Raw genomic sequence first — 24,926 nt, 5'->3', positions numbered from 1 at the left:
ATCGAAGTCGGTACTTTTGACAATTTTGAACTATATTTATTTTTTATATTTTCAGGTTTCAAATTTAATTTTAGATTGTTTAAATAATTTTTTTTTTGTATTAAATTTAATTTATTTTTAATTTCAGCTTTATTGATGTTTTAGTAATTTTAGTATTTCAACTTAGACTTCATGTATAACTTGCAGCTATTATTACAAAAAAAAAGTTTACTTTAAAAAAATACTGTTGTGTTTACAGAAAAAACTGATATAGATATGGTTGCCAGAATAATTCAGTAAAAATACAGTAAAAATGTAAACTTATTTACAGAACCTGTACATTTTACAGTTTAAATCTGCAATTTATAAAGAAAAGCTTTAAACCTTTAAATCCAACAGCAAATATGAAACCAAAAACTAAGAAGAAACATAATTAATAAAATTAAAAATCATCAGATGTGAAGTGACACATACAGGAAATTCATTACATGGCTTTTCACTGTAAATTCTAAGATGATTTGTTCTTTTTACTTCAAAAAATGGTATATTTAACAGTATTTTACTGTAAAATTACACAAAATATAAAGTTATTCTCTGTATATGTGGTACGCTTACTGTTAACCAATTAGCCATCACGTTTTCAGTCTTTTACAGTTAAAATTACAATCATTTTTACAGTTTAATTAAATATTCTGTACTGTATATAAAGCCTTCTACTGTCTCTAATGCTCACCAATGCTGCATTTATTTGATTAAAAATACAGTAAAAACAATAATATTGTGAAATATCATTACAATTTAAAAGAACTGTTTTCTATGTGAATATATTTTAAAATGTAATTTATTCCTGTGATCAAAGCTGAATTTTCAGCATCATTACTCCACTTTTTGGTGTCACATGATCCTTCAGAAATCATTTGAATATGCTGAACATTTTTTATTATCAGTGTTGAAAACAGTTTTGCTGCTTCATATTCTCATGGAAATCATGATACATTTTTTCAGGATTTTTGGATGAATAGAAAGTTTAAAAGAACAGCATTTATTTAAAATAGAAACCTTTTGTAACATTATTTACTGTCATGAGCTAATCAGCCATTTGATGAAATATTATGAAGACAATTTTTTCCCCCTTAATAACAGCATCCATTTATGAATCATTCATAATGAATCCAGAAACAGAAGTAAATGGGGTAAATTTGGATTTCAGGTTGACTTCATGGAGAGTCAGGTTGTGTCAGGTCATGTGGGACTCATGTGGGATGGTCATTTTTTAATCTCAGATAACTAAAACAGGCTCATTCCAGAGATAATTGATTTATCGGCTGATGGGAAGGCCATTCCGGCTGTTTGGATGCGTCTCCGTGCTGAAAGCTCTCATTGTGTTGGACTGACTTGATTTCTCTTGCGTGCCACGAGTTATCGGACACGAGTGTTGCTTTAGACCAGATAACACTAATGCCAGCAAATTCTTTCCTGGGAACGATAATAATTATTTGCATTTACAGCAGTGTTTGTCCATGTAGCACCAGCACCTCTTTCTCAATTTAATTTAATGAAAATGTTTTTTGTGTTGTTTAGGGAGTGAAACAAGAATCTTCTGAGATTAAATATTTCTGAAGGGAGTGTTTGAAAAGAAACAAACTGTTTTGTGGAGGAGAGAGAGCAGTCTGTGCCTTAAAAGTGGGCTTGTTTAAATCATATTGTGTTCAAGAGGCCATATTCTACATTTCTGTTGCATTTTTCTTTTCCCTGAAGCTAGTCAAGGTCTCTTGCACCGAAACAGTTGTAATTTAGTTGAACATGATCATATTCCGCCCTCTCTCTGACCTTCTCAACTTGCGAGCTCTATTCCATCCAAACTACAGCTCTCAAATCTCATTTACACTTACTTTCTGTGAATTGCTTTCAAATTTGTCAGATTGCGATCATGCACAGAGTGATTGTGCATCTTCACAAATGTATTTAAAGGGATAGTTCACCCAAAAATGAAAATTTGATGTTTATCTGCTTAACCCAGTGCATCCAAGATGTAGGTGACTTTTTTTCTTCAGTCGAACGCAAATTATGATTTTTAACTGCAAACGCTGGCGTCTGTCAGTCAAATAATAGCAGTAGATGGGAACTTCAACTATAACAGTAAATAAAACTTGCTTAGACAAATCAAAATTAAAACCTGCGGCTCGTGACGACACATTAATGTCCTAAGACACCAAACGATCGGTTTGTGCGAGAAACCGAACAGTATTTATATAATTTTTACCTCTAATACACCACTATGTCCAACTTCGTTCAGCTTCCTGTTAGTGAGGTCAAAAAACGCGTTGTGATGACGGAAGTGATGTCTCGCCCATATACTTCAATGAGCGCGAGACATCACTTCTGTTGTCAGAGCGCGATCAGACCTCACTAACAGGAAGCTGAACGAAGTTGGACATAGTGGTGTATTAGAGGTAAATTATATAAATAATGTTCGGTTTCTCGCACAAACCGATCGTTTCGTGTCTTAGGACATCAATGTGCCGTCAAGAGCCGCAGGGTTTAATTTGGATTTGTCTATGGAAGTTTTTTCGACTCTTATTGTTCAAGTTCCCAATCACTGCTATTATTTGACTGACAGACGGCAGCGGCTGCAGTTAAAAATCATAATTTGCGTTCGACTGAAGAAAAAAAGTCCTCTACATCTTGGATGCCCTGGGGGTAAGCAGATAAACATCACATTTTCATTTTTGGGTGAACTATCCCTTTAAGACTTAATTAAGGAGCAGACGGAGCTTTGAATAGTTAGAGTATGTGTACAAAGTAGATTAAACTCTTATTTGAAAAGACCTGTTTTCCGTCATATGATATCAAATTTGATTGAACGTCGGCAGGATCTTTATCTTTGCTTTGCTTCTGTTTTATGAGAATCCTGTGACTCTCTCAGATGGAGATGAACAGTTAGATCACGTGTGATGTTGTTACCGTAAACACACTCAAATACTCATGGGAACAAAATACAAATCATTCAGGCTGCTCAGGGTTCATTGTGTTCTGTAGTGTTACACTGTAACATTATCCAGTGTTTTAGAATGTTCTAAATGTTGAGTGCAACATCCTTAAAGTGCCTCTATTGTTCTATTTTAAAGGTTCCTAATATTGTTTTGGAGTCTCCTACAATAGATTTACATGCACAAAACACTTTAATTTTCTCATAATATACATTTAAGCTGTTTTCTCATAGTGAAGCAGTTCGATCTAAGATTCAGTCTCTCTAAACCCTGCCTTTCCACAAGCCTACTCAGCTCTGATTGGTCAGATGGTCCATTCTGTTGTGATTCTTTAAAACCTTGCACACCTCATCATAACAGGGGCACTTTAATATGACTGTATTAATGCATATTTGCATTTTTCATTGAAAACAGGATTTTCTTGCTCTTTTGTTTTGGTATAGACATACTCTCACGTTCACAACTCAAAGCTTCCCAGTCCATTCAGAGCAGAATATCACTCTTTAGTAACACAGTCATGTAGTTTTGCAGCTTTATACTTCTCAATAAGACGTCTATTATTTGGAGGCTTGTTTTATTGCAGAGCTGATGTCATTTCAATGATACATAATCCCTTTACAATCAAAACAGGAAACTGAGTCTGTGTTCGTTCTTCCAGAACGGTAGTTTCAGAGAGAGAAGTTATTAATTCAACCGAGCCAGCAGGTACAAAGAAAGACAAGCTAATTAAATTTGGAAAGTGGCTGGCATGTAGATGAAAATCACAGTTAAACCAGTTTACATGCACAATTTTTTTTATATGCAAAGACTATTTGTCATTCTTTCATAACGCCGCAAATGATCTGACGTAAAGTAACATTAAAATGTTTAAAAAGGCTTTGAATTTGATCAAATCTAGGGATACATGATATATAAATTTGATAGATAACCAACTTAAATTTTTTTTTTTATAAAATACAATGCATAATGTATTATATTAAACATAATTTTGTATTATGGGAAAAACCGTGTTCACAATGATATTAATTTGGGCCATTCATGTCAAATCAACCAGTGGTTTTTGACCAATTTACTCATGGAGCCACATTAAGATCTCCATATCTCTGGGATTGAACCTTCGAGGGCCTTTAAAATGAAGATGCCAAAAGGAAAGTTTGTTAAGAACCAGAATCTGAAAGAATATTAAGATACTTCTTGAGTTACAGGCATGCAAACTTGAGGCAAAAAACACAAGAAGTGCTTTTTTCCCATTTTTGAGTTGTCACCGTTGGCATATAATGAAACAAAGATTGCTAAAGTCAACAGATTTTACTAATAGATCCACCAATCAATATTTATTCTGCAATCTTTCTGAAGTCATTTTACACCCCTATAAATTGGCTCCAAATCTCAGGTGAAAATTATCATTTTCATTATCAAATGGTGGATTAATCAGTAAATATACATCTGTGACATTTAATATTTTGGCTTTCATCACTATTTATGTTTGTCTTTAAACAGAAAAAATGTTAACAATCTCCTCTGGGGACCTCTGGTTGATTTGACATGGAATGACTCATTTATGTGCTTCAATTAATATTTAATTTTAATGTTTGATAGAAACAGAGTACTTCTATATTAATTATAATTTTCTATGCTGTTTGAATTGGAAGAAAAAGAAGTGCAGATATGAATAATTTAAAAATGTGATAATGATATTGTGCATCTCTAATCAAAACACAACTGAAATCACCACTGCACTCTGCTAATGTGCACATTTATCTTTTTTCTCACAAATGCAGATCATCTCATGACCGTGCACATGCATCACATGGTCTTCAGACTCGTGTCTGACAAAACAAATAGCTAAATTCACACAGAGCAGTTGCGATATCAGTTTAAGTTTTGCATTCTGATCAGTTGTCATCTCTTGTGCAGTGGTTAAATTTAGGATAGAAATGCAATAAGTGTGGATCAGCTTGAAACCAGAGCCCTGGTGAGGAGCCGACCGGTCCGTCTCAGTGCATTATTGCACACTATGACCCTGTAAACAATAGAAGACACACACTTACCCAGCCCCCGTCTGTGCATTGATTATTTTCTGCTGTCAGCGATCTCAAGTGTGCTCTGCGACACACACACACACACACACCCGCATGCATGCAATGGCACCAGCTGATCTGCTGTTATTGTTTTGCACCTGTCTCAGAGGCAGCCCTTCAAACGGTGTGAGCGTGTTATAATCTGACATTAATATTTAATTGTTGCTTTGACAGAGGGTGGATGTTGAGGTTAAACCGGCTTGATTTTTTTTTTGCATGGTTTTTGACATTTGGCACATGCTTTTCTCAGAGAGAGAGGGAGAGAAAGGGGGAGGTTTGAACGTCTTCTCATCTCCGTTCGCTCGTGTTCAGACCTCCACAGCCAGACAGAACCATCAACCTTTATGACACCCAGAAAATTGCAGATTTACTCTAAATTATACACACGTCTGAAAGGAAACACACGTATGAGACCAGCAGACACTCTCGCTTGTTTTTTTGCATCGTTGTGAATTTTGTGGTTGTCTTCCCTGAGCTTCAGAGCGTCTGACCGGCACTTGGTGAGTTTAAGTAACGTTTCTTGTGTTTTTTTGGATCTTATTTGGATGCCTATTGCTAATTTTAATAACATATCGAGTAGACAAAAGATCAGTTGAGGAATGCATATTTTATAGGTTCTGTTTTTTTGCATCTTTGTGGATGTTGTGGTTGTCTTCTCTGAGCTTCAGAGCATCTTTACTCACACTTGAGTAGTTTATATATATATATATATATATATATATGTTCTGTTGTTCTTTTAGTTGTAGGTTTCATTTTTAAGGTGTGTTGCATCGCTAAACAATTGCTCATATTAAAGATTATTATATTTATATGCATATCCCATATGCGTATTCATTGGTTTCCAAAACCAATCAGAACACTTTAGCAACTGCATAGCAACCACCTGCAATAGCCTAATATCATGTTAGGCAGAAAATGTAAAAATATCTAGTCTTGTATTGTCTGTGAAATCCTCCTGACAGACTTCAGTAAGATGTAGTTTAGTTGTGGCTGTTGGCACGTGTCTGTACGTCTCCTTCAGTCGTGATCAAATGCATATTTAAACCTCCACTGTAATCAGCATTTTCTCTCTTCAGATGCGAGTTTGTGTCTGTTCGGCGTGTGTGAGAGCTGCCCGTAGCATTTCAAGACACATCTGTCTGATTTCTAAGAGCACAGGGCTCATGCCTCCCTTCAGAGTGGATGCTGCATGTGTGTGTTGTCCCTCTCCCAGTGCCTATAATTAAAAAATATCAGACGGTATATAGGCCTTAAGTTGTCAATATATCTAGCAAACCTTAGTCGACATAGAAAATCTGCACGATCTGAGGAATCATTCATGTCTGGAGCACAAACGCTGCAGGGCGATACACACATTAAAGGTTTTAATCACATAATAGTGATGCTTGATTTAGCAAACTTTGATCTGTGCATTCGGTCTTAAAGTGACAGCAGAATAATAAACCTGCTGCTAATTGTGTCATTAATGTTAGTCAAACAACAAAAGACAAAAAGAAAATCACTCACTGCTGTTGACTGAATCACTTTGAATCTTTAATAAGAATACAGTGAAGAAGGCTATGCATTGTATTGTATTTTTATGATTATTCAATTTCGGTATTATTTCTTACTACATGTTCTTATTACAACCCTATTATACAAAACCACCGTATTCAGTGTAGACAGCGTCAGTGATTATAATGGCTTCTGTTTGTCTGTTTGTGTTTGACGCGATGCAGTGCTCACATCCAGTGTAGGCAAATATCAGCTGTTAAGTGACTGAACGTTAGGGGTGGAGGAAAAATCGATACAGCAAAGTATCGCGATACTTTGCGCGGTGATATTGTATCGATGCACTGACGCCAAGTATTGATCTTTTATTATATAAATTGCACATGAGAATTTAACTTTTTGGTACAATAATAAAATCAATTTCTTTTTCAGTTTTTTTTTTTTTTCTGGTGTAGCGCAGCAGTGCATAACTGTTTACATTACATCGCGGAGCAAAGAGGACACTGACAACGCAACAGACAAGACAGAGGAGGTTACTTCTGGTATGAAACAAAGTCTTAGCTTTCAAATTTTGTCTTTAAAAAAAAAAAAAAAAGAAAGAAATTCAAACAATAAATACCGTTTTGTGGCTTTAATGTGTCGTGACAGATCGCTGTAGCGCCTCATTTCAAGCTCCCGTAAACTGATCATCTCTTTCTAGTTATTACATGAAATAAACATGAATGAACATCAGAATCAGAAGGTATGTTGCTTCAACCACGGAAAGACGTCAATAGACCAAGTCCACCGACGTTAATCTACCAACTCTTCTGTCTTGTTTGTTTGTCAGACATAATGGCAGATTCAGCGTTATGATTGGTCAGATCGCCTGTCAATCAAACTCCGAGTCCCAGCGAAGGGTGAATTAAGGTGGATTAGACTGTAATACAAATAGTTGACTTTGCATACAACATTTATAACAGGTTTTCATGAATGTTTTCCCATTTTGCAGCAATAAAATTAAAGTGAGATGAACAAACAGAGAAATGTATCTTTTTAGATAAAACAGATGTTGACAAAGTTTTCCTTTGGGGACATAATTTGAAGTTGCAAAAAGGTAATATATCGCAGAATATCGCAATATATTTAAAATCGCAATAATATTGTATCGTGACATAAGTATCGTGATAACATTGTATCATGTGATTCCCACCCCTACTGAACGCCAGTGGGTGAGACTACTAAAATGTGTAAAAAAAAATCAAGGCAAAATTGATTTCCTCATGTCATGACCCTTTTAAGTTTCTGCAAGTTTCTATTTCAGGGAGGAACCCTGGTTGCAACCTTTTTGAAATGGAATCAAGTTTTAGACGTGAATATAGTGGCGCCTGGTAAATGAATACCTTTACAATGCATATGGGATCTATTGGGAGAATTTGATTATGGCTTGTGTTTTCCGTCTGCTTGCAGATTTATACCCTGGATGAAACACCTCAGGTTCCTGGAATCATTGTTAAGGAATTTCATACCCTCATTGGAAACTTTTGCAAATACAACAATTGGGTCGTTAGACCATATTGTGGAAACCCACAGAACTGGAACGTTTGCGTATCATAAATGTTCCATTCCAAGCGTCTCCTCATTCCTGAAGCTGTTTATTGAAGGGGGAAAAAAAGAAGCATTTGACCTTTAGTGGCCCGTTGCATTCTGGGAGATCCCTACAGGGATCGATGAGACAGTCGTAACCGCCCGTCACGTTTAGGTAATTAGCTGCCATTGTTCTGAGGTGAGAAGGAATTTGGGTCTGTATAGAAATCCAGCGTCGTTTCCAAACCATTGGTTCAAAGCGGAGATGTTTGACACATGCAAATGAGCAGTGATGTTGATATGCATAATTGTCAGAACATCTCTATTAATCCCTGATGGGCCATTGTGTAATCTGATGGTCGAACCTGTATGTTAAACTGTGATTTACACTGTCTGCAAAGCTACCATCATTAGCGTCTTTGTGCGGTTGTGCTGTGGGTTTCATAAACCCTAATGAGGAGAAGTCGGCCAGACGACTGCCATACGTTTGTCTCCCAGAGGACTTCAGTGATGTCTCAGACTCAAGCCTCGAGGCGGTCTGGAGTCGAGACCACATCACAACTCGCATCTCAAATACGTCCTCTAGAGCCAATTAAAAACCAGTTAAACATATTAAAAAGTTTTAATGTGCTGCTGTTAATTTATCTAAGTGGTATTTACAAAGTTTAATTTGCGTTATTACAAATATTGTTGGCTCCTTGACAAATTGCTTTTTTCCTCTCTTGTAATTCACTTTTATAAATAAAGATTAATACTGTAAGGATGCATTAAATTGATCAAAAGTGACAATTTTATTCTCTTTGTGATCAAATAAATGCAATTTTGGTGACATCTTTTAAAAACCAACCCCAAACTTTGGAGCGCTTGTGTGATAATCTAGTTTTCTTCCTTTTCCTAGTCCAGTCGGTGTCCTTCATTGGCTTGATGTTGCATCTGTTGGCATACTGAATCATTTATGAAGCTGACAGTGTGCTGCACTTTTAATCTGTTTTGTAAAATCACCCTGTTGCGCTCGGATCTGTTCAGATATTAAGTTCAGCTTGAGCATGAGGGATTTTATATAGCAACACATGCAAACCTGTAAGATATTGCTCTATTTTTTTTAGCACCAGTGATGTATTTAGCAGTTTTTCTTCCCTTCTGTTTCGTCTCGGTCTTTATTAATCTATTCTTCGCTAATGAAAACGCTCATCCCTTTGTGCTGGTGATGGAGTCTAATATTCCTGTCATTAATAAGATCTCTTATGTTCTCTCTCCACGTCACTGGATTCCAGAATGCTTTCCATTCGTTCTCTGTGGTTCTGCTGTCGCCATGGCGATTGATTCCCCCACCAAGCTGGCGGAAACCCCTCTCTCCTTTAGCTGAGGCTAAGTGACAGCGAGGCAGCCGTAGTTTTGTATATCAGTTCACACCGAGTGCCTTTTGTTTGCAAGAAGAGTTCAATATCTGTTTTATTGAAAAGTTTGGCACTTGTCAATGTTGTCCTACAAAGCCATTTGTTTAATTAGATGTCTCTGTAGCATCGCTTGATGCTACTTATTTTATTGGTTAACTTGCAGGTTGGTGTTGACACCTGTAATCTAGTCTTGGGTCCTGTGTCTCATCAGCCAACTGTTTTGAATCAGAATTATGATGCCTAATTCATGAACTATTTGGATTCGGATTGAATCACTCAGGAGTTGGAATTAATTGCTTTGTTCTTGAGAGTCAGATTGAATCGTTCTGTACTTGGGAGTCGGATTGAATCGCTTTGTACTCGGGAGTCGGATTGAATCGCTCTGTACTCGGGAGTCGGATTGAATCGCTCTGTACTCGGGAGTCGGATTGAATCGCTCTGTACTCGGGAGTCGGATTGAATCGCTCTGTACTCGGGAGTCGGATTGAATCGCTCTGTACTCGGGAGTCGGATTGAATCGCTCTGTACTCGGGAGTCGGATTGAATCGCTCTGTACTCGGGAGTCGGATTAACATGCTCTTGGGAGCCGATTTGTGCCGCTCTTGGGAGCCAATTCAGATTGCTGTCATGACTCTATTTGATTCGCTCTTCAGAACCAATTCTAATAGTTCTTAGGAACCGATTCGAATAGCTCTTTGGAGCTGATTCATATGGCTCTTGGGAACCGATTCCAACTGCTGTCATGAGTCGATTTAATTTGTTCCTGAAAACCAGTTCAAAATGGTTTTGGGAGCAGATTCCTTTCAATGAATCAGCCAAATGTGTTAGCAAAGCAGTCTGAATCATTCTAATTGTTGATGCACTGAATTGTTTGAAAAGAATGAAATGCAAACAGAGTAGTAGAACGAGTATCGCAGAGTGCAGTGTACTGAACTTGACCTTCCATTTCCAGTGTGATGAATAAACCTGAAGTAATATTACCATGTCTTGTATTATTTCTCAATGTTTGACCTGCCAAAAATGTTTACACATTTTTACTCGAAATTACATTTAAATATCTAAATATCTAGACACCACTCACTAAATTAAAAATGAGGTCATGTGACAATGTAGCCTACTACTGTTTGAAATTTTCTAAAGAGTAGTAACCATTGTGAGGTACATACTGTGTGCAGTATGTTAGTATTGTATTCTGAGCGCAGCCTTTGTGTTTGCAAGTTCAAATATCTCCCCCTCCTCATCTGAAAGTCCTTGTGTCCTCTCCACAGATCCGTGAAGAGCTCTCTGCTCCATCTTCAGCTGCCTGAGACGTGAACCTCAGAAAGACTCTTTAATGAATCAGTATTCGCCGCTCGATGCCATGGCGTTCAAGTGAGTAGTTGTTTGCTTCTGCAGCTATATGTTGAAAGCTTCCTCTGTTGTCCTGCTTGTTTCTCCTGTATGATCTCAGTCCCTATCATCAGGTTAGCAGGACTGTGGTTACGTCTTCAGGCAAATGCATGGAAAACACTGGCATATAAAGGGTCTTTTCTCCGAGGGCCCCTTGGAGACGTTTGGCATTTGCATGGAAGCTGATTTGCATTCCATCTTGGTCTAGTTTTCTGATGCTGGATGCTTGTTGGCTGCTTTCTTGTTTTTCTGTTTGGCCCAAATTCCTGTTTTCTTTCTTTATTTCTCTCTTTCTCTTTCTTTCCTGCTTGCCTTTGCCAGTTAGAAGACAATAAGGAATGAAAATGATGACTGTCTTCACTTGGTGTGGGTCAGCTGAGGGTGTTTTGAAAGAATTGGACACACTAATACAGTTGTTTTTGGACAGTGCTCTTTACTGTAAATGTACTGTATTCAAGTATTGCAGCATTCTGAAACGAGTCAGAAGCAGAAAACAATTTATAAAGAAATGCAAGTATATGTTTAGTTTGTTAAGTGGGATCAAGTTCACTCTAAAAAAAAAATATTGTGTTAAAAACAACCCAAGTTTGGTTAAATATGGACAAAACCAGTGTTTTGGTTGTTTTGACCCAGCGGTTGGGTTAAATGTTTGATCAACCTTCTGGGCAGTTTTATTTAACTCAACTATTGTTTAAAATTAATATATGGCTGGCTTAAAATGAACCCGAAATAGGTTTGAAATTAAAAATCGGACACATAATTACTAGAGGCAATAGTAATAATCAAAAGATGAACATTTATTAAGCAATTTAATAAATGTTTATTATTTAATTATTATTTAACCCCTTTGGTGCTCTTCATGTGTTGGTCAAAAATTACAGATTTTTTTTTATTTCAATAAAATGAATGTACTATATTTTACTTTGATAATGTTTTTTTTTATCTAATATTTTGCATTTTTAGGGGGTTTTATAGTACTCAATTATATTTACGCTGTAGTTATTATCCATTTATTCACTTTTTTATCTCTTTTCAAAGGTGAGACTTTGCAAATTATTGCTGAAGTGAAAAAAGTTTTAAAAAGTTATTTTATGTTTATTGTTATGAAAAATGCACACAAATACTGATATATTTTTATATGAAATACATATTTTCAAAGCGTGTTTTACTCTAAAACTGCAAGAAAATCAAAGCCATAAATCTAAACAAGTTGTGTTCCAAATTTGAGCTTGATATCTCAAAAAATGAGCTTTCAGTAAGATTTTGTTTGGCCGCAGTACCAAAAGTTTCCACTAGATGAAATTCGTCTCATTAATTTCCAATACAGTAATTTGAAGCACAAGAAGCACAAGTTACTATTTTTTTAAGGGCCATTTAAACTTTTTGAATCATGTCCATGGTTTTTTTTGTGTTCACAAAAAAAAGCACCAAAACATTAACCAAGTTTCGTATCATTCCGATTAATAAAAAAATTCTAAAAAAAACAAAACAAAACGTAAAATTTTTAGGAAAAAATGATGGAAGAGTTTATTATTAATAAATGTTCATTTTGGGTTCATTTTAAGGATGCAATATAGTAGTGATCGACCGATGTATCGGTTTACCGATATTTTTCCCGATATTTAAGCATTTTTCCATAATCGGGTATCGGTTTTGTAATATCGGATTCGCCGATTTACGGCGCCATCTTGTGGCCGTTTTGAGACTTCCTCCATCTGAGGAGATCAGTCAACAACAACTCAGTGCACAGGTAAAGTATATGTTCTACTTGGTTTGCTTTAATTAATCAACTTTATTTAACATAACAGACATGCACAAATGAGATCTGAGACATAAATTCCTGATATAGTTAATTTATGCAGCTTGTTTCTAAACAATTGAGACGAACTCATTGAGTCACGTAGTGTAATTCGTCATGTCCTGCCCCAATAAAGACGTAACTTTACATGAATTAAATAAAACAGACGTGAATGAGTGCATGTTGAAAATAAAAGCGCTGAATTTAATTCTCGATCTGTTGTATTTGCTCACCATTAGTCTAGAAGAAAAAGTTCGTTCATATTGCTTAGCAACTGACGGATGATTAGGAGGCTTAAGCACGGCCACTGAATGAAACTTTTGACAAGATTATCTTGTTTAAACACCCTAGATTATATTATCATTTACTACATAACAATTATTTCGCTAATACACATATAAATATAGCCTACCGCTTTGTGGAAATTAATTATTTATTATCTCCATGCGCGATCGCGGTTGATTAAGTTATAGTCAAACAGCACTTTGTCAGTTGGCATTTCATGATTTAACGTTAGATTAAATTTAGATCATAAAATGCCAACTGACAAGTGCTGTTTAACTTTATTAGATTATATAATCATTTGATTTATTACATAACCATTATTTAGTTAATACAAATCTAAATAAATGCAGCTCTGTGGAAATTATTTAGTATCTCCACACGCGATCACGGTTGAGTAGCCCAATTTATAGTTTTTTGTAAATGCATAGATAAGTTACAGCACTTTGTCAGAAAGCATTTCATGATCTAGACCGACAAAACATAATAATTAATAACACTAGTTGGAAAATGCAATGATGTATGCTGTTTTGTTTGTTACTTTCCTGACAATGTTATATATTCCAGCTAATATTATTCAGTAAAGTTTGTTTTTTTTGTATGCAAGGAGGGAGTGATTGTTATAAATAAAATGCTTTGTTCAGCTCATTTGTGTTGTAATAATTGTCAAAAACAGAAGTATAACAGTAAATAAATATCGGTTCTGCATATCGGTTATCGGGTACATAAATATGCAAATAATCGGTATCGGTTATAAAAAATCAATATCGGTCGATCACTACAATATAGTAATTTTTAAAGAGTGGTTGAGTTAAATTAAAACTACCCAGCAGGTTGGGCAAACATTTAACCCAACTTGAGTTTATTTTAACCCAGCATTTTTTAGAATTAGAAATAACTGACTTTGCTATACAGGAGTTTTCAACAGATGACTTGATTCATCTATTCATCTTGTGCCTCTTATAAACGTGATGCTGGACTCCAGATCAGCAGAAAAATCCGGATGGCAAATTAAGTTGTCAAGTCAGCGTTGACGTCTCTGTTAGTGATGGACGGATGTCAGCCGTCTCTCCAACACAAACTACCGCTTCCATCCTGTGGAAAGTGTTGCAACGACTGTTGGAAATTTGGACAGACAGCTGAAACTGTCACGTAATTTAATACAGTTTCTCTGATTTTCTAGTGAATAAGCAAATTGTTTGTAGCCATTATTTTCTAATGGTGTCAGCAGTCCTGAATCATTCTCTGCAGTGTTTCAGTTTACGGAAAAGATTTTGAGGTTAGGTCAAATATAAACAAGAATAAATTAATTTTTAATTATTAATAATATTTATATTAATTAGTACAATCATATTTATATAATACAAATGATTATATTATTATTTATTAAGCAAATCTGGCATTATTTGAACACAAATTCCTATTTTACTATGAAAAGCATTGAGATTTCAAGTTTTATCATGTGTTTTTAAATCAACAACAGCTGCAGAAGCAGATTCCTCCTCGAAGACTTATGGAAGTGACAAGCTTGTTGACAAGTTGTCGAAAAAGATCAAAGGTAACCTAGCAACCAGCGCGGGCGGCTGATCGGAGGCCCCCGGTTTAGCCGTCCTTTGTATCGCCTGTGCTCATGAGTTTCGTAGCACAATTGTTTGTGTGGAGGAATGATAAATGTGCTGCCAAAAAGACGTAAAGAAAACACGGAGTAGGAGAATGAGGGATGCTCGCTGTCATTGGGTCCAGAACAAAGACACCCTCTACACAAGGCTACTTGAGATTCATGTCTGACTGAATGCTTGTCTGTCTTGTGTCTGAGTTAATATTGACAGAGATTTTTTGGAGGACTGTAGTGACGACTGCTTCATTTTGTTCTCTTTTGCTCTTCGTATTACTTGTTTGGACAGTACAGTTACTGAATGTGGTTTGTACACACAAAATTATATAGTCATGTCATCATGTGATTCCTAACCTGGATGACTTTCTTTCTTCAGTAGAGCACAAAAGATCATAGGCTGTCAAGATGTTTGATAAATGTACCGTAAAAGTTTCAGTCAACTCTGTTCAAAGTCTTCTGAAGTGGTCTGTGTGAGAAACAAACCAAAAATACGTATGGCGCTGTTTTGGAGCTCAACATCCTCTGGTCACTGTATTATTTATGGAAAAGTGTAGTGTGGAAATGTTGCCTCACTTCTGCTTTTGTTACATGTTTATATCTGGTTGAGTTTATAATTAAAAAGGGTTTATCTGCTTATAAACCCAGCACACAGTTTGGTCTGCCTGACAAGATTGTTAAAGACAGAATGGAATTGACTTGTAAGTAAACAAGTTGCTTTTCCATTTTAAAAAGGTTATTTTATTTTATTTATTTTTTTTTTTAGAGTGAAACATTCTGTGAGACAAAATGTGGTATTAAATTGCATTGTGCAGTCTAAAAAAACATTAGAGCATTATTTAAAAAAAAATGAATCAAAATTAAATTAATACAAAATTAAAGGAATTAAAATTTCACAAAAATAAAAATTAAATTGTATTGTTCCATCTCAAAATTATTAAAGAATCAATCAATAATAAATTAATACATAGTTAAATTAATTAAAAAAATTACAAATTAACAAAAATAAGTTGTATTGTGCATCTCAGAAAATTAAAATATTAAAAATGAATCAATAATAAATGTATACAAGATTATTAAAAAGTTGCATTGTGCCATTTCAAAAAAAAATAATATTATAAGAAATAATCAATAATATAAAATTAATAATTTCACATATTAAAAAAAATTAAATTGCATTGCGCCATCTCAAAAATGGAATATTATTTTAAAAATCAATGAATATTAAATTAATACCAAATTAAATTAATGAAAATTTCACATTAATAAAAATTAAATTGGATTGCCATCTTAAAAACTAGATTATAATTTAAAATCTATCAATAATAAATTAATACAAAATTAAATTAATAAAAAATAAATTGCATTGTGCCATCACAAATTAAAAACAATGAATCAATAAAACATTAATACAAAAATAATTAAAATAAATAAATTAATTGATTGCATTGTTCAATCTCAGATGAACCAATATTAAAATTAAATTATTGAAAATTTCACAAATTAACAAAAATTAAATTGCATTGTGTGGTCTAAAATTTATTTTGAATATTATTAAAAACTGAGTGGCAAAAGAGCTGCGCATGACTGGATTTAATAGGCAAGAGTGTGAAAACACGAGTAAAACAAACAATTATCAGTTTAATCTAAAAGTTGTACTCAATATAGTATTCATGTTACAACTTACCAAAGATCCAATGATCCATGGATATTGACATGCAGCCAGGAATCGTGTTTCCTGACATCATATGTGCCTGATTTTGATGCCAGGGAAATACAACAACAATATAGGTAGATGTAAATCGGAGTGATCACTTATATCAAAGTTATATATATCGTCATATCTACCAGTCCTAAAACTTGTATAGTTTTTGTCAGTGTTTATTTAAAAACACCCAATAATGCAGAATATAAGATGGTAAATATTTAATTGATGAGTTGTCAATACAAAATATTACAATACAATATATAGGGTATGATTTTACCCCAAAATGATAACTGTAAATCCATGTTTCTCTGTCTGGAGTCCAGCTGTTTCTGTGAATTGCAGCGATCCATTGCTTCTTTTTCTGTAGCTTTCGGCAGTCTGTAAAAATATACATCTGATTTATTGTCAAATCTATTTGTACAGTCAGTCGCAAAGCTCTTTCCCATTTTAGATGTGTTTTGTGTGTTTTTGTCGCAGCATTCATGGTGAAAACCAATGCAGCCACTCAGTGGGCGTAACCGCAGTCACCCCAGCTGACAGAGATCCACCATATGCAAATGAGTTATTATGGTATTTAATGGATGCACTTCACACTCCAGCTAAACCGACAGTTCTGATCAGCATATGAACAGTTTGAGATCATGTGACCTGGAGCTGATTTAGTAGTTCAAAGGTCAAGATCCTCTGACCCATCGCTCCAGGCTGCCGTAACTACTCTGATTCAGTCCAAACAAACGGGAAGCAGCTGCCAAAGACGGTGTGAGAGTGAATCATTTACACATATGAATTGTTGCCTGATGCCTTTAGGAAATCTGGAGTTACTCGAGAGGAAGATAATAAACGTCATTTGAGTCTTTGTCAAACAACTTCCTTCTCTGTGGAACACAAAGGGAGATTTTAGACAGATTGTTCATGCTGCTCTTTTTCATATAATGGAAATAAATGTTCACACTGGCTGACTTTTTAGCTTTAAAAATGACACAAAAGCAGCTTAAAGTAGTTTATATGACTTGTGCGCTATATATTCCAAGTCATATGATCACTTCATGTGAAAAGCAGACTGAAATTTAAGATGATGATCATCAAAAACCAACCTCCACAAGAACTGCAGGATTTGGGAAAAAATATCTAATTGGAATGTTTTTATCATTTTTGTTTTTATTACAGGGTATCCGTGGGGCATTGAAAAGCATTAAAAGTCATTAAATGGATTTTGCGAAAATCAAGGCCTTAAATGGCATTGAAAAGCATTAAATTTCATTTCTACAGACATTCATTTTTTTAGATAGTTTTGAAGAAAAAGAATACTACTTGTTTATTTTGAATAAAACATAAATAATTAATAACTTTGATTTTGCAAACACGGAACCAGTTTGGTAGTTGATAATAACTTATTATTATTTGATTTAACGTACTTTGAATAATATAATATTATATGCTTTGTATAGCACAGTTTATACATAAAATGAAGCTCAAAGGATGGCAAATAAAACATAGAAAAATAACTATTAAAAAATAGAAAATAAAAATAAATGTGAAATATTAAAATATTATTTAATACTATTAATAAATAATAATCTTAAATACAAAATATTTTAATATATATTGTAATTGTAATAAAAATATCATGTTGTAATATTTTACAACATAAATAGAGTTTATATCACAAAATATAGTTTAATAATAATAAAATAATAATTATTATTATTTGTAATTAGTAATGTAATATTATAATTAGTAAGTAAAATTACAATACTAATATTTATGGTGGTCTTAAAGGCACAATATGTAAGGTTTTTGGATTGAAATATGCAAAAAAAAAAACTAAAACAATGTTATATTTTGTTGAATTTTGTGTGTGTGTGTGTGTGTGTGTGTGTGTGTGTGTGTGTATATGTATATATATCTCCAAGAAAAAAAATATAAAAAAATTAAGGAAAAATTATAATATAATCCATATATTATTATAATAATCCATATATTATTATTATAATCCATATATATGGATTGAGTAACATGTTTGTGTCAGAGATATTGCTATTCTGTCAAGCATTTTCTCCACCATACAATGTTTTCAAATTAATTGCATGTCAAGTAATCCAGCTTTTATTAATATGATATTCTGATATTGATCTAGCGTACTGTAGCGTGTCTCATAGCAGCCACCGAGCGAATGCAAAGAGTAACATTAGCGTAACTTTCAACAAAGTTCAGCATTCGCGGCTGTTTCTCTAGAATGAAATAAAATACATAATGAATTTAAGTGATCAAACGTAACTGTTACACAGTTCAAGTTCACAGAGGGAGACGGCAGACGTTAATTAAGTTACACTTTTGTTGTTGTTTTGAAAAAGTGACCTCTAGTGGTGAAAATTACATATTGTGCCTTTTAAGTATGAAGTTTGAGATTTATGGTGGTAGGAAAGGTGAAAGGTCAGGCGGGTTTGAAACAAAGATGATGATTGAAAATTCAGACTTTTCTCATGGCCGTTTTGAAATGGATCAAGTTGATTAATAACTCATTTCCTGTCTCCTCCTGAGTTATGGCGCCTGTATTGAAATATAACAATATCATCCTCTTGTGTTGTAGTGCCACAGTCTTCGTCTCATCAATCACACCCGTTTGTTCTCCAATCTCCATGCTAACAATCGAATCGTAGTCTCTGTGTTCGATAATAGAAATCCTTCATTATGAAGAGGGCAACCCGTGACATCTTTACTTCCTCGTGGTCTGTTTGAGCGTGACTGACGGCTCTATCGCCGCATGAGGCGTGCCGGATGTTGGTGACACGTTTTGTGCGTGATGTGAAGTGGCATGTGACGGTTTCCTCTCGCTGTAAAGGGAAGTGACCTTTGACTTGTAGCTCATCAATTTTAGGCTGCTGTCAGTGATCTGACAAGAGATGCAGACACCTGCCACAGCGGGTGTGTGTGTGTGTGTGTGTGTGTGTGTGTGTGTGTGTGTGTGTGTGTGTGTGTGTGTTTCAAGAGGAGCGACGCTCTGAATGTCAACTATATATTGAGAACATCAGGTTTTTTTGTGAGTTTGTATTAGTGTGCGTCTGTATTGGGAAGATTGTTTGCAACCATATCTGCTACAACCTGCTCATAACTAATTAAAATAATGTTTAGAAAACTAATTTCCTACTGTTTGCTACCAGATAATGTAGCTAAATACATTAAGTGGCTTAATTTGAACCTCTATTGCGTTCATATTTGTAAAAATACATCTTTTTCATTTAGCTTTTGAAAAATATTTTTTAGTCCTTTTATTTAGAATTTTTTTATTATTATTATTATTATTATTTATTAGAACTTTAATGACATCCCATTCTTAATCCGTAGGGTTTAATATGGAGTTGGCCCACCCTTTGCAGCTATAACAGCTTCAACTCTTCTGGGAAGGCTTTCCACAAGGTTTAGGAGTGTGTTTATGGGAATTTTTGACCATTCTTCTAGAAGCACATTTGTGAGGTCAGGCAGTGATGTTGATGAGAAGGCCTGGCTCACAGTCTCCGCTCTAATTCATCCCAAAGGTGTTCTATCGGGTTGAGGTCAGGACTCTGTGCAGGCCAGTCAAGTTCCTTCACACCATACTTGCTCATCCATGTCTTTATGGACCTTGCTTTGGAACAGGAAGAGGTCATCCCCAAACTGTTCCAACAAAGTTGCATGAAATTGTCCAAAATGTCTTGGTATGCTGAAGCATTAAGAGTTCCTTTCACTGGAACTAAGGGTTCAAGCCCAAACCCCTGAAAAACACACCATAATCCACCCTCCACCAAACTTTACACTTGGCACAGTGCAGTCAGACAAATATCGTTCTCCTGGCAGCCGCCAAACCCAGATTCGTCCATCGGATTGCCAGACAGAGAAGCGTGATTGGTCACTCCAGAGAACACGTCTCCACTGCTCTAGAGTCCAATGGCGGCATGCTTTACACCACTGCATCCGACGCTTTGCATTGAACTTGGTAATGTAAGGCTTGGATGCAGCTGTTCGGCCATGGAAACCCATTCTATCTTGAGCTAATCTGAAGGCCACACGAAGTTTGGAGGTCTGTAGCTATTGACTCTGCAGAAAGTTGGCAACTTCTGCGCACTGTGCGCCTCAGCATGTGCTGACCCCACTCTGTGATTTCACTTCGTGGCTGAGTTGCTGTTGTTCCAAATTGCTTCCACTTTGTTATGATACCACTAACAGTTGACCGTGGAATATTTAGTAGTGAGGAAATTTCACAAATGGATTTATTGCACAGGTGGCAACCTATCACGGTACCACGGTTGAATTCACTGAGCTTCTGAGAGCGACCCATTCTTTCAGAAATGTTTGTAGAAGCAGTCTGCATGACTAGGTGCTTGATTTGATACACCTGTGGCCATGGAAGTGACTGGAACACCTGAATTCAATGATTTGGTGGGGTGTCCCAGTTTTTAACTAAATATTCATTGATTACAAAAAACATATGTTTTTAAGTGAATGGGTTATTTGAATTTTAATGATTTTTTTTTAATGAAGTTCCTGGAGAAAAAATTGCTAAAATGAGTTTGTCAGGACTGCATGACACATTTGGAGAGTGATTTAGATTTTTTCATTGTGATATTTTAAAAACTGTGATATGCATTTTGTTACATTAAACTGCATCAAGTAGCTTGTTAGTAGTTCTAATGCTCAACTAATGAGGTTTGAGGCTATTACATCTAAATATCATAACTCCTATCAAAACCATCTTTTCAAAAACAAGTTTGAACCATCTGTTAACACAGATATATCTGTGTGAATCCTCAGAGCAGACGCATCCTTCAAATGAAGCACTGAATCAAATTGAGACTGACATCAGGAAGAAATTAGCATGCAACACAATCCGTAATTCGGACATGGTGTTCCTCCCCTGTGCAGGGGCCTGTGTTTGTGTGCGCTGGCATTACGTCCGCATGACTTGCTGTAATTGTCTGTGGCTGGTTTGTTCACCCCTCGACTCAGTCCCAGTTAACAGACGCTTGAATGCTTTCTCTCTGACCTACATTAAATTGTATTGCTGATTGTTTCCTTGGCAAAGGTTAATGATCTTGGTGATCTAAACCAGAACCATAACTAATCAAAAACACAGAAGCTGCTTGTTTATTTTCATTTTGTGTTGGTTTGATTTTGAAGCTTGAATGTGTGTATGGTGGTTTCTCTGGTTGCTAAATGCACATGGAAGTGTAAACTGAGTGCAGATATGGCAGGAAATAAATGACAATTCAAGTTATTCTCATCCACTTAAGCTGAAATAACTAAGGAATCTCTCTAAACCCCTCCTTTCTGCAAGTCTACTCTGCTCTGATTGGTCAGATGCCCCAGTCTGTTGTGATTGGTCGACCACTTCCAGCAAAACTAAACCTTTTTAAATGTGTATGATGATTTTGCACATTATTAATTCCACTGCTGTTGTGTGCGAGTAGATCATAAGTGTGTAAATACATGCAGATTCACTGCAGTCCAAAACGAGACACATTTTAATGTCCATTTGAGCATTTCATGACTGTAAAAATGTCATTAAGTCTGTAAAACAGCCTACCACACCAAAACCCACAGTGCCATATCCTTTTAAAAGTTTAATTTTTAACTCCAAGTCAAAAGTGGCAAAAGTCTGCTCTTTTAGTCTGTAGCAGTGCATCGTTTATAAAATGTACATGTTCTCAAATGTGATGTCTGTGTGTATTTCCACTTCTTTTTTCACTTTTAATAAAGTGTTTTCTCCTCTGCTCCTCTTCCATTTGTGTGTGATGTTTAACATTCATCCATCCATACGGTCATGATAACCCTCTCCTCATCTCTGTGTCTCTCTATAGCCGGCGGATTTTATAATTCTGAAGGACGGATCTTCTGGTCTAGTCGAGTGTCGTGGAAGAGTTACAGGTCAGAAACTCCCTCCTCTCTCTCCTCATCTGTGTGGTTTGGGGCTTTCGCTCTCTTGCTTGTGCTGAGCTGCGATGGCATCACTGCATGAACCCCTCCCCCTGCGGCCGGACAGACTCTACTGTTGCTGCTCTTGCATTTTAAAGCTGCATGTTTCTTTTTCCACATTTCGTTCTTTTGGTTGATTTGGAAATCCTTCTTGTCCATCCCAAATTATTTATTTTTTCTCCTGCTTGGTTGTTCTCTCCCACTTTTCCTGCAGTTTATCCTTCTTTTCTTCGTTTGCAAAAATGTTTTGGTTTTGATATCTTCCTTCTCGCTTAATGGTTCTTTTCCCTTTATTCCATGTTTTATGCTTGAGTTTGTTTTAGGGGGGGTTGTGAGGATTCAGTTCTCTCTCCTCATATATCTTGCTTGTGCTTGATCACTATAATAATGTAATTTAATTTTCTTTGACTTTTAAGCAGAGATGGAAACTCAAGTCTATGACTTGGACTTGAGTCACACTTAAGTCACAAAAAAATAATTTGCGACTTGACTTGGACTCAAGGAACACTGACTTGAGACTTGACTCATTATATACGCACGTGACTCATCTGAAGGCACACATATTCATATTCATATTCATGTTATATAAATGAACAACAAACAGTAACAATATAGCCAAGTCCTACCCTGTGATAATCTTGGACCCCAAAGACTTGAGGTTTGACTTGGACCCCAAAGACTTGAGGCTTGGCATGGACCCCAAAGACTTGAGGTTTGACTTGGACCCCAAAGACTTGAGGCTTGGCATGGACCCCAAAGACTTGAGGTTTGACTTGGACCCCAAAGACTTGAGGCTTGGCATGGACCCCAAAGACTTGAGGTTTGACTTGGACCCCAAAGACTTGAGGCTTGACTTGGACCCCAAAGACTTGAGGCTTGACTTGGACCCCAAAGACTTGAGGTTTGACTTGGACCCCAAAGACTTGAGGTTTGACTTGGACCCCAAAGACTTGAGGCTTGGCGTGGACCCCAAAGACTTGAGGTTTGACTTGGACCCCAAAGACTTGAGGCTTGACTTGGACCCCAAAGACTTGAGGCTTGACTTGGACCCCAAAGACTTGAGGTTTGACTTGGACCCCAAAGACTTGAGGTTTGACTTGGACCCCAAAGACTTGAGGCTTGGCGTGGACCCCAAAGACTTGAGGTTTGACTTGGACCCCAAAGACTTGAGGCTTGACTTGGACCCCAAAGACTTGAGGCTTGACTTGGACCCCAAAAACTTGAGGCTTGACTTGGACCCCAAAGACTTGAGGCTTGACTTGGACCCCAAAGACTTGAGGTTTGACTTGGACCCCGAAGACTTGAGGCTTGACTTGGACCTCAAAGACTTGAGGCTTGACTTGGACCTCAAAGACTTGAGGCTTGACATGGACCCCAAAGACTTGAGGCTTGACATGGACCCCAAAGACTTGAGGTTTGACTTGGACCCCAAAGACTTGAGGTTTGACTTGGACCCCAAAGACTTGAGGTTTGACTTGGACCCCGAAGACTTGAGGCTTGACTTGGACCCCAAAGACTTGAGGCTTGACTTGGACCCCAAAGACTTGAGGCTTGACTTGGACCCCAAAGACTTGAGGCTATATATACACACGTTTATTTGTGATATGAGTGGTATGGGTAGTATTGCAAATGCAAAACTCTGCCACAATGTTAGTGTGACCTTAATGGTTGCCATGGCATTGCTAGGTGGTTTTTAAAGTGTTCTGGGGGGTTGCTAGATGGTTTCTTAAACCCTTCATCCCGCATCTCAGTGATCTTCTGGGTAGGGTTGCACCAGCCGTTCGTAAGTTCTTTCTTAAATTGGAACGTAAAGTCCACACTAGTGGCTTAGTAACTACTAGCTAGTTTGTAACTAACTCTGTACTTTATTCGGTTGCACCATTTGTTCTTAAGGCAGAACGTAGCTAGTAGCTCGTAAGGTCTCCGTAAAGTAATGCGTAGTCGCATAATATGACGTTTACCTTCAGTGATCCTTCAAATACAGGAGCAAAAGTTGTTGAAATTCCGTGAATTTAAGTTTATCCTTCATTCTGACTTATTTTTACTGTTAGCTATGTGAGGCAAAATAAGTTCCCATTAAATATAATAGCCTTAATCATAAATGTTTTTATATGTAAATAACATTCAGAAACTGTTTTTGAAACGAAATTAATAAGGATCAATAAATAAATACTGAAACAACAACAACAAAAAAACATAAGAAATGACATTTATTATGACTGATTTTATTTGACATGCACAACACGGAGTGATAGGACCGATGCTGCGGCGCGCTGTTCAACGGGTTCGTGTTGAAGTGTCTAACAAAGTAATCTTTTCACATGATTTTCTCTCTCTTAAAATGTAAGAGAGTGTAAATGTCAGCAGCATCATATATGTGTAAAGAATGAGGTAAAACAAGAGCTTATTGATGCAGTTCAGTCAGTCTATTTTATTCCAACTGTTACTCCTGATAAGAGGCTTCCGTAAATATTTAGTGTATACGTAGAGTTATGCTTCAACTAAGTTTAATGGTGCAACACAAAAATATTTAGTAGTGCTTAAGTTGTAACTTAGTGCCCATTTACGTCAAAACTAGTCTACGTTGTAACTTGCGCACAGCTGGTGCAACTGGCCCCTGGTCCCTAGTTATGCCTTGAGTTCCTCTTTTAATGTGTGTCTGTGGGATTATTTTTTTCAGCTGT

General features: G+C 36.2%; 1 protein-coding gene across 6 annotated transcripts in view; it reads left to right on the top strand.

The window, feature by feature from the left end:
- sema4d (sema domain, immunoglobulin domain (Ig), transmembrane domain (TM) and short cytoplasmic domain, (semaphorin) 4D) overlaps positions 1-24,926 on the top strand; it is a 71,241-nt gene that overhangs the window by 4,549 nt on the left and 41,766 nt on the right. For 4 of the 6 annotated variants that reach the window (XM_067376537.1, XM_067376539.1, XM_067376538.1 and 1 more), the window contains exons 2-3: positions 10,773-10,875; positions 22,128-22,194. In XM_067376537.1, the coding sequence (XP_067232638.1) occupies positions 10,860-10,875; positions 22,128-22,194 (83 nt within the window). In that variant the 5' untranslated portion in view covers positions 10,773-10,859. Of the gene's footprint in view, positions 1-7,013; positions 7,084-10,772; positions 10,876-22,127; positions 22,195-24,926 lie in introns of those variants that run through there. The other 2 variants (XM_067376535.1, XM_067376536.1) reach the window with 2 other exon arrangements.

The sequence above is a fragment of the Chanodichthys erythropterus genome, chromosome 22, assembly GCF_024489055.1.
Source record: "Chanodichthys erythropterus isolate Z2021 chromosome 22, ASM2448905v1, whole genome shotgun sequence".
Lineage (NCBI taxonomy): Eukaryota > Metazoa > Chordata > Actinopteri > Cypriniformes > Xenocyprididae > Chanodichthys > Chanodichthys erythropterus.
This window is presented reverse-complemented; position numbering and strand designations above follow the sequence as displayed.